At 37.0% G+C, this 11,456-nt stretch overlaps 3 protein-coding genes across 3 annotated transcripts; all 3 read right to left on the reverse strand.

Moving 5' to 3' along the window:
• Positions 1-7,473: 7,473 nt before the first annotated feature.
• LOC144439537 (fatty acid-binding protein, liver-like) lies at positions 7,474-7,878 on the reverse strand. The gene has a single exon (XM_078128864.1). The coding sequence runs from the start codon at positions 7,876-7,878 to the stop codon at positions 7,474-7,476; it is 405 nt and encodes a 134-aa protein (XP_077984990.1).
• Positions 7,879-10,098: 2,220 nt separating this feature from the next.
• LOC144439765 (fatty acid-binding protein, liver-like) lies at positions 10,099-10,503 on the reverse strand. Its single transcript, XM_078129029.1, has one exon. It carries the CDS (start codon positions 10,501-10,503, stop codon positions 10,099-10,101), a length of 405 nt encoding a protein of 134 aa, XP_077985155.1.
• A 460-nt stretch (positions 10,504-10,963) lies between these two features.
• On the reverse strand, positions 10,964-11,456 carry LOC144438294 (gastrotropin-like). The gene has a single exon (XM_078127352.1). It carries the CDS (start codon positions 11,387-11,389, stop codon positions 10,964-10,966), a length of 426 nt encoding a protein of 141 aa, XP_077983478.1. The 5' UTR covers positions 11,390-11,456.

Here is an 11,456-nt window from a genome sequence, read left to right on the forward strand (position 1 = left end):
CAGGGGGGGGGGGAGTTGATCCTAACAGTACTGATACGTGGGGGGTGGGGGTGGGAGGAGGGTGGGGGGCAGGGGTTGAAGTTATATTATTGAGACATCATTTGTGTTTGTAATACATCTACCCTGAGATGTGTCAAGAATACGTAACCCATTCCTTGGAAGATCTAGAGGTTGAGGCGTTATAACATGGAGTATCGTATCCTATCAATGTACCATAAACATCTAGTGTCTGACTATAACTTACACCTGATGTTAATTTATTTGAGACCTCAGACAAGATTGTCATTCAGCAATCACAATATATATTAGATATTGTTCCCCAGTGGTTTACATAATGATTGCATTACCAGCAAATTGAGTTCAATCTAAGTGTTATGCTGCACCACTGGTGATAAATTAACTGGTTTTATTGTCATCAATGAGCCTAGTTAGTATTGTCTACACCACTGGGTACAATTTGGGTCTACCTACGATTCTAATCCATTAGTATCAAATTGTTTTCACATCAGCTGTACTATCGTACCCTGTGTTTCTACTTTGTGTATCATGTCATATCAGCATATGTAGATTTCATTTTCATTGACAAATAAAACCATTTTTTCAAAGCATTTCAGTCTTCAGTCTGTGCTGTGGTTGAATTAGTTGGGAATGACTTCTCTGAAAAGTGCCAGCAGCTATAAAGCCTGTAACTTTTCACCAGTTTTCATATTTCACATTTGTAAATCTGCACTGCTCAAACTAGAGTATTATTTTTCCATTCAGACAATCAAGAATACATTTATTGAAAAGTGTTAAAATGGCAATAATTAAACATTACATTATGTTAGTTGGAGGATGATTTAGTATAGTAACAAGTTGAAAAATGTAATTGTGTCGAGTGTGCTGATTTTAGGTTGCAGGCCCAAAGGTCAATTTGACTGGAGTTATCATACCTTATTTTGTGTACAGCTGCACAAATATATTGACCCACAGGTAATTGAATCCTGTTCAAGGTGTATGATAAGTGAGTCATTATATCTAAACCAAAAAGTATTTTAAAAATGTTCCAGTCGTAGCTAAGTGCAGGTTTAGTAGGTGTTGAAGACGTTTGCTGGAAACAGTTCAATCCTTCAGATTAGATGACGTACCTCTAGACAAACATTTTTCATAAATTTTGTTGTAGTTGGTGAGTTGTTTGTTTAGTGATTAAACTTTATCAACATTCCACAACATTACACACAGGACGCAACTGTTCACATGTGGATTTCAAGCCAGTGTACAGGGTACTATTATGTGTAAAATTAGGAGCATAAATTCATGAAGTGAAAATGTCAGGATAGAGGAATAGTGTAAGTATAGCGATAGTTCTTGAAGTCTACAAGTAGGCTTAATAGTGTAAAATTATAAATCTATGGTAAAATGTAATACCAGTGAGAGCTAGCTATGAGGGTTTTCACAATCAGCATATTGCTTTTTAGCCTCCAAGGATTTACATTTCCTCTAAGTAATTTTGTCTCAGGTATACTAACAGTGCTAGAACTTTATTGCATTAGTATGTGATCATTTCCTCAGAACTCATACTTTACATTATATGTAGAGTTGCCAATCCCCAATGCAACTATTGAATATTAATATCCAAATCATAAATGCATATCACATCCATAGTACAATTTCTTTGATACAAGTTGTCCATAATAATGTACCAGTTGGGGATAGCATTCTTTTGATACATATATTTATTATATTCAAAGCACTTTTCTTTTTTTCTATCACTGAGAAGGAAGATTTCAATATTTTAAAAAAATAATGAATTATTTAAAAACAGGAAATTATTGATGGTAAAATTGCAGGATAGTTCTTGCTCTCTCACTATATCAAGTGAGAAATTCTTACACACCTTCCTTGTTGCTAAGGAATTTCTGTAGACTGAATTATTTATTCCATTTAGCTTAATGGACTGGAAGTTGTATGTTTCATATGAACCAGGGCTATTAATTTCCCCCATGTCACATATCAATTATTCAAATAATACAGAATGAATGTACAAGTGAGATATGCTATATTCATATAAGAGTTTGTACAAGTGGGATTATGCTGCGCTTGGTAGTTATTATTTAGTATAGGGCATTTGTGAACAATTTATTTTTTTTAAATATATCTTCCAAAATGTGGTAATTCCAGAGCTGTTTAGCATTTTTTATGTTCAATAATATCGCAATGGGTCAATCAGGGGTTAATAAACAAATGTGTTGATAACATTGACTGTGATAATTTATGTTGTCATTAAAATGTCTTACAAAAACAAACGAAAGGTACGTTTGTCTGAATCTGTTAGTAAGAAAATATGAAAAATGTTTGTGTTTTTATGAATGGTAGGTTTCCCAAATGTTTTACTTTTAGGTGTGTCAATTCACGGTAAACGTATACGAATGGTTCGTCTGTACTGGACACTAGAGGGCGCTATACGAAATTATTCGATCGATGGATCGAATATGATTGGCGAGCAGAGCGTAACCTTTCCCATGCGACGATTGAATTAGTGATTGAGCGACCCTTTACACATACTGGTATATGTATATTTTATGACATTGTCTTTTGATTATCATGATGTCCATTATCACATCATACTAAGTTCTTGCTATCTTTTTTGATTATCTTTCATCAAGACAATCGTGTACCTTGAGTACACAAAATGAAGTGTCCTGTCTTATCAACTGATCGGAATGAGCAAAATAAGGAAGTACAACATACATCATTTGTGGTGACTGTTCCTTTCCCGCTCACGAATACCTGATGACTTGGCAATTACATGTAATTGTATCCCTAGGTGATAAATACGACGTAAATTACAGTACTAATGACCACTGCCATCAATTGTTATTAGGTCAATTACTAGATTCAACCAGTAGGTGGATAAAATCCCTTTATTCGACGTTATGGTCTTTAACTGAAGACCTTCCTCAGAAAGTGCTATGCATGGCTTTGTTGGCCGATTCAATTTTTTTCCATCCAACTATTCGTCTAACTTCAAGCCATTGCTCAACCAAGAACAACAAAGAGCGATTTACATGCATCTATGTTTAACCCTAACTTACTTGGACTGATCTAGAGACCTGTTACAAAATTGTTATTGTTTTGAGAAATGACTGTCTCCACAATTTCGTTTTTTTTCCTTCATTCAGTGTTGTAGATTTAAATGGAAAACTCTACACCTTGTACATTTCTCATTATCTTAGCTTCAGATAGATTGTCACATTGATTTATGATGGTCTATCACTTTCACATAATGACAACAGTGATGAAATACGGGTTTCATTATTTGTTATGCACTACAAAAGTAGTCAATATAAGTTTGTATTTTGTCCGTCGGTAACCATATATCAAACTTACATTTGTCTGTTCTTATTCCCACTCCGTCTCTTTCCTTTCTACCTTTCCCATTTGTCTCCTTCTGTCAGGCTTTATTCATCATCCACACTTGTTCATTTTAATATTTATCATTTCGAGCAGAAAGTTCAGATAGTATGGGAAGACATCTGATCATGAGAGGATGCACAAACGATGCATTCGTGGTGTCTCGTGTCACGTAGATCCAGGAGACATTTCAAGTAGCCCAAAACTGTACACCGAACAGGGAATGCTTCGTCCGTTCGAAGTAGTTCTGCCTTCATGTATACCGTGACTCTTTCTGCTGCTCCCTCCCTTAATTCGTTATCCATCATAATGTTCCCTAATGAATAATCTGTAGTGTACAGGTTTTGTAAATTGTCTACAACAAAATCTGTCAATAATGAGTAACCTGATAATTATGCAAATTAGTCATTATAATTAAAACCTATATCAACAAACTTCATAGGATAGGTGCGCATTATTAGGGTTGGTATATGCATTAAATTATATTAAATTTTAAGCTTGCATTCTTAAGATAAAGCCTGAAAACCCGAAAGTCATTAAAGTTCATTAACTGTAAGCTACATGAACAAACTTTATAGGACATATGCACTTACGGGAGGTCGAACTTTTGAAGTTTGGTTTAATCTGTATGATAATTATTTACGAGTTACTAGTACTTTGTTCCCCCCATATATGCATACAGTCGAGACCTACATGGTTATACTTTTTTTCAACTGTGTAGAAGACGCCACAATGCATGATATATACTTATAGCAGGTGGTCGTAGGTGTGTAGACATCTCGTTGTATTTCCTTTACACTGTGTTATTATTCATTATCATCCTGCAACAGTCACATTAGACGGGCGCAATCGAGTCAGACCGTGGTGTATCTACCTAGATTCTGTTAAATCGCAAGTGTCGTGTGACAAGTGTCTTCAAATGTAGGGTATATCCTTCAACTTGGGGGCATATCTCCTACGAATTGGATGAAAGATGTGTACGAATATAATCAATTTTTATTGTGTATTGTGATTAAAGAACGGGTTAGACTTATCATCGATCGAATTCTCGTATTTGTTCTTTGTGGAACACTAAGATTATTCCTCATATATAAATGTTTCAACTACTGATAAAGGTATTTTTGGGCTTTAAAAGTCTCCTCATCGTAGTTATTTGGAGTTTATGTTTGGAATGATGATGAGAATGAATGAATGGCTCAACGTGAGGGCACGCACATGAGTGAAGTAACACTCGAATAGTGCATCTATTGGTGGTGAAAACCACATCTCTCTCTCTCTCTCTCTCTCTCTCTCTCTCTCTCTCTCTCTCTCTCTCTCTCTCTCTCTCTCTCTCTCTCTCTCTCTCTCTCTGATTGTTTGGTAACGATACTGTAGGTATTATTTTAGTCCTATTTGTGAGTTTTTTATTATTCGATGTGTACGTTGTTCAAGTTAAACTACTCACCTATTTTTAGCATGCAAAACAGTTGCGTGTGGTAAAACCATAATATAAAGACCAACACACAAATAACCTCGCAACACAAATCATAGCTGAACAAAACACAACCATACGTTGTCGGCCAAGCCTAAGATGGACGAGGACGGATTGGTCCAAATATTTACACAGTAAGTAGAATATTCTCACTAGGTTTTCAGTACGTTGCTTTTTTTACTGTACTCGTTGTAAAAAGGAGCAATGAAATATGTGTTTAAACTTTTTACGTCATCCTTGATCGTCGTAAATCAATAAATGTCCTCTTGACGGCAGTACTAAGCGTTAGCTAAGTAGCAAACACATGTTCTGGCTTGCGAGAATCGCGAGAATGTGCCAACCTAAATGATTTTTATTGTTTTACAGGACAAAACCATAGCAATTATATTATTAAAGAATCGATATAAAAATTATGAAATTGTTTCCACTTTATAAATGTTCGTTCAAAATACACACTGTACTATGTCTCTCTTAGAGTGTAAGTAAGATACAGAGGTAAGATACGTCGTGTTGTTACGCCCCCACCGGCCTCCTCTCTCCCGTGGGCGGGGTTGACCATGTACCAATGTGTGATGCCGCCCCGTCACGGCGTACCTCACATATTACTAGTATGTCCCCACAGGCATTTGTTTCCCGAGTTATGTCTCAGAATATTTCTATCAGAATACAATAAAATGTCGATAATATCGTTAACATTGACGTATTTAGCCAACTATATATGAAAGGGGTAAAATTACACTTGTTTCTGTGATCGTGCAGGTTCACCCAACGCGAAAGTGTCTTCTAATCTAATGATAGTATCATTGGTAGGGGAGATTTGGAGTTTAAGGCAATTTTAGACTATCTTGGCAAACATTTCACATCTTTAAAAGACTATCATCTCAAATTAGCATAGGGTGAACATATTTAAGAAAAGTTTTATACCATTATGACAGTAAAAAGGTTGTTGGTGCATCTGATTGTTGGTTGAATGCATGAGTGACCTCTGGGGGTGAGGGAGTCCTTGGGGTTTCCCCCTTGGCAGATCTGGAGTTTTTTGTTTCTATTAAGGAATGTTTAGGTTATTCATAGCCTTTGAGGTAATATTTCCAAGCTTCGAATAGCTCACGTAAATATCACATAAAAATGGGCCCGTAACGTTGGTATAGGGGCATTAATATTGCATGTCTAGTAAAGTCACAGGTATATTAGGTGGTCATACCCAGTGTATAATAGAAACTGGAATCTGATGAGATGTGGTGATTTGTAGTGTCAATAACATGTAGTATCCAAAATAGAAAGTGTATTAATCCCTTCTGACGTTCATACTGACGAGTAGAACAATTTAGATTAACTTCTTTTATAAACTATATATGAAGATTACCATTACGAAACCTTCAAGTTCCCTTTTGCCCCGAAGTGCAATATAAGGGAAGCATTGATTGTGAAACAGCCAAGTATTTACATGACATGTTCTGTAACTAGTGTGGTAGCTAGGTAATACATGTATCTATGTATATGTAAAGTTATGAACTAATAAGTAATATTAAAGAATTGATGTAAGAAACAGGGACAAGAACAAATACTTACATTTACCACATTTCAGACAAGGCTATATGCCATTGTAGAAAGGGATTTTTTTCTTCCATCACAATCCAAAACACAATGACCCCCCCCCCCCATCCATAACTTTCAAAACAGCATGACCCTCCCCGGCCTACTGCCAATCTCAAAAACAGGGTGACCCTCCCTACAAATCCACCCCCAGGCCGAAGAAATTGACCGGTCTGTTAGTGGTTTGAGATTATTCAGACTATAGACAAAGTTTCATATTACAAAGTTTACACCTGAAAACAAGTGACATGTAATATTTATGTAAAGTTGTCAGTAACCTTGAAATAAAAAAGAGATCCCATTATGTGCAATCAGAATGATTTAATGTCGAATACTACAATACAGAAACCGAGACAAGCAAGTGACCACAACAACCTGTCAAGTGATACTAAGCATCTTCTATCGCGTAATATGAATGAAAACAACATAGCAGGATCAATCAATCTAAACGTGTACACATCACTAAACCTAGCAACGGGAAAACATTCGTCAATTTCAATATCAAATGACAATGTCTCTCTAATAAATAGCTATCCGAGACTGAATATGACATAGAACAAACAGGAAAGTAACATGTCATAGATACCGTATTGCTCCAGGGTAGAGATAGTTTTATCTGCAACCAGTGAGACCTTACGTTATAGCATTTCAACAATCCCTGTGATGCATATTAAAAATATGGAATTTCTTCACACCGTGGGTAGAATAACAATTGCAGACACCATTGAGATTAAAACATCTAGCAACAAATCAGTCGCCCGAGGATAGAAAAATCGACCAAATATTGGATAAATCAGCCGCTTAAGGACACAGGTATTAATCACTCATAGCATGTCAATTTGATGACGTCACAATCAATTGCCCTAGATAAATACATCAAGTCTGCAGCAAGGGAAGTGTAGCCATAGCAGAACCGTTTTCACTTGAAATTCATCAAATTACTGGAACAGTTACGTTACTTGAAGGAGAGTTATTTACTCAGAGTACATTTTACTGAATTTATGTATGTCTTCATTTTAAGCTTTCTTGAAGAAACACACTCCGGTGGCTGTATTTTTGGTAACTTTCACGACGAGCTGATCGCCATCTACTTGTCTGACCGCGACCAGATCATCACCTGGTTGGTTTCCCCTTGTGACAATCTTACCGTCTTCTAAAGTGGCGATAATTTCACGTTTGCCAAAAAACGTTGTTATCTCGGTGGGCTCATCCAGTTTAAACTTCTCAAAATGTGTCGCCGCTTCGTTATTTATTTCTTTCAACACCCAACAACCGTCCTCTTCGAATATTTCAAGGTGCGGTTTCGCAGCAATCAGCATCTTAGCCGCTTCTTCTGGTACCCCCATCTCAGCAAACAACGTATCGGAGATTTCATGGCGAATGAATTCCCATTTACCAGCGAATTTCCCAACAAAGGTCATTGTGATATCAGTCCTGAAGGGTAACTTAAATTCTTCTAATTGGTGTAGAGAATATATCACGTCTATCTACATGTCGGGCTATATGTACCCGATGTATAGTCTACTCTTAGTCCGGAAGTGACGCCTTGAATTGCATTTTTAATCTTTATGGCCTTTTCACCAAAGTGCCGTCCTTACTATTATATGTTAAACTGACACCATAAACTGAGAGTCTCGGTTTGCAAAAAAATTGTCATCTGAGACCAGTCTGAGAAGGCAAAAAATGGCCATCTGAGACCAGTCTGAGAAGGCAAAAAATGGCCATCTGAGACCGGTCTCTGTTTGCTAGTCTCAGTCCCAGTTTGCCAGTCTCATATGGCAAAAAACGTCTACCTGAGAATAGTCAGTTCACAAAAATTGTGATCAGAGACTATGCTATTGAGACCATTGTGAATACTGAAGACTTTACCAAAAATTATACATTTACGTAAATGCAACAAACATTACATGTACTAGTAGCATAGATGTATCCCTAATACATCCATGCTAGTAGCAAAATGAAGTACTGGTACACTTCATGAAGCACTGACTGGTACAACGAGTAACAGTGAAGTAAAGCACTTTCTCTATGTGCTACACTCATTCATAGCATTCATATCAAGTGTAAAAGTATACTGTTTCAAATGGTTTATTTACAAACCTAGCATGTGGCATTTCTCATGTGGCCAATTAGCAAATGAAACACGTATACTTTTGCTCTTGATATGGATGCTATAAATGATTGTACATACAGACAATGTTTTACTTTAGTGTTATGGGTTGTATAACTACACTTAAGAAATAGTTGACACCATACATAACAAACAATATGTATGGAAGGCAACACTGATTACAATACAAACACTAACAAGTATCTAAATCCTTAGAGTATAATATAAACATTCTATAACTATGGAAGTATAAGGGGAGACTCCATGCAATAACCATGGGAGTTCTTACAGAGTTCACTTATACATCCCATAACGTTATTCATTGGTGTGCCTGTGATTTTGCCTTTTTCAAAGATCTGCCATGAATAATCTGTAACTCTATACATGGATGCACAATGTTCTGTACCAGTAACAACCTAACATCAGAGACTAGTTTTTTCCAGATAGACAGATTTTGCGAACTGAGACTGGTCTCACATTGGCAGGTTTGTTTGCCATCTGAGACTGGTCTCAGATCACAATTTTTTCCAAACTGATACTAGTCTCAGTCTGACTGTTTTTCTCCATCTGAGACTGGTCTTAGATGACTATTTTTTGCAAACTGAGACTCTCAGTTCATGGTCTCAGTTTAATGTTTTAGGTACCCTTACATACCTCGTTACATGCAAACCTGCATTATTCCTCAGACCACTTTTAGTGGTTTGAGATTATTCAGACTATTGACAAAGTTTCATATTACAAAGTTTACACCTGAAAACAATTGACATGTAATATTTACGTAAAGTTGTCAGTAACCTTGAAATAAAAAAGAGATCCCATTATGTGCAATCAGAATGATTTAATGTCGAATACTACAATACAGAAACCGAGACAAGCAAGTGACCACAACAACCTGTCAAGTGATACTAAGCATCTTCTATCGCGTAATATGAATGAAAACAACATAGCAGGATCAATCAATCTAAACGTGTACACATCAATAAACCTAGCAACGGGAAAACATTCGTCAATTTCAATGTCAAATGACAAAATCTCTCTAATAAATAGCTATCCGAGACTGAATATGACATAGAACAAACAGGAACGTAACATGTCATAGATACCGTATTGCTCCAGGGTAGAGATAGTTTTATCTGCAACCAGTGAGACCTTACGTTATAGCATTTCAACAATCCCTGTGATACATATTAAAAATATGGAATTTCTTCACATCGTGGGCAGAATAACAATTACAGACACCATTGAGATTAAACCATCTAGCAACAAATCAGTCGCCCGAGGATAGAAAAATCGACCAAATATTGGATAAATCAGTCACTTAAGGACACAGGTATTAATAACTCATAGCATGTCAATTTGATGACGTCATAATCAATTGCCCTAGATAAATACATCAAGTCTGCAGCAAGGGAAGTGTAGCCATAGCAGAACAGTTTTCACTTGAAATTCATCAAATTACTGGAACAGTTACGTTACTTGAAGGACAGCTATTTACTCAGAGTATATTTTACTGAATTTATATGTCTTCATTTTAAGCTTTCTTGAAGAAACACACTCCGGTGGCTGTATTTTTGGTAACTTTCACGACGAGCTGATCGCCATCTACTTGTCTGACCGCGACCAGATCATCACCTGGTTTGTTTCCCCTTGTGACAAGCTTTCCGTCTTCTAAAGAGGCGATAATTTCACGTTTACCAAACAACGTTGTTATCTCGGTGGGCTCATCCAGTTTAAACTTCTCAAAGTGTGCCGCCGCTGCGTGATTTGTTTCTTTCAACACCCAACAACCGTCCTCTTCGAAGATTTCAAGGTGCGGTTTCGCAGCAATCAGCATCTTAGCCGCTTCTTCTGGTACCCCCATCTCAGCAAACAACGCTTCGGAGTTTTCATGGCGAACGAATTCCCATTTACCAGCGAATTTCCCAACACCAGTCATCGTGATAACAGTCGTGAAGGGTAACTTAAATTCTTCTCAGTAAGGTCTTGTCTTAAAGCTGTCGCAATGTAGAGACTATATCACGTCTATATACATGTACCCTATATATAGCCTACTCTTTGTGCGGAAGTGACGCCTTGAATGGCATATTATACGTGACATTCATTATTAATTACTTTATGGCCTTTTTCAAATTGCAGTCCTCATTATTATATTTTTTTTGTATTAATTTCCGAGAGTAGTTTTAGAATATAACGCTTACTTAGTGGAAATAAATCAAACTGTTAAGTATTTATCAAGCGCTCCATTACACAAGATGGATAATCACGGTGAAACCAGGTGTAGCATACACTTTGCACTAATTTATAATGAGATGAAATGGTAAATGTCACCATATGTCTACAAGCTTTGATATTGAGCACGCTATTCAAAATGTCTAGTGTATTATGAACAGTTCGTTTCATTGTGCGACTTTCTTGTAGAAGGCGGAGCCAGAAACCCCTCTCTTGGTTAGCTTAGCTGTAACAACGAGCTGTCCATCGATGAGTTCCCGAATACCACTCAGGTCATCTTCTTCGGGATTACCGCTACGCGTGACCAATTTGCCATCTTCAAATGTCATGATAGCTCTCCGTGTTCCAAAAAGTGATTGGATTTCACATTCTACACCCAACCGGAATTTCTGTACTCGGTCAGGTTGCCCCGGCATAGTACTTTCAGTTATTACAACCATGCCATCTTCCTCGCTGAAAGCTAACGTATTTTTCATTCCAGCCATTTTCTCTCTCAAACTTTCTGGTATACCAAGTGCTTGGAAGAGTCCTTCGGAGTTTTCGTGTCGGTCCAATTCCCATTTTCCAAAAAACTCAGTCGGAATGGCTGTCATGATGGAGTTCGGGTTCTTTTACTTGCAAATATGTAGCTGTAGTGATCGACAGACCCAAGTCATAGGT

Source organism: Glandiceps talaboti, chromosome 1, assembly GCF_964340395.1.
Source record: "Glandiceps talaboti chromosome 1, keGlaTala1.1, whole genome shotgun sequence".
NCBI classification, from domain to species: Eukaryota; Metazoa; Hemichordata; class Enteropneusta; family Spengelidae; genus Glandiceps; species Glandiceps talaboti.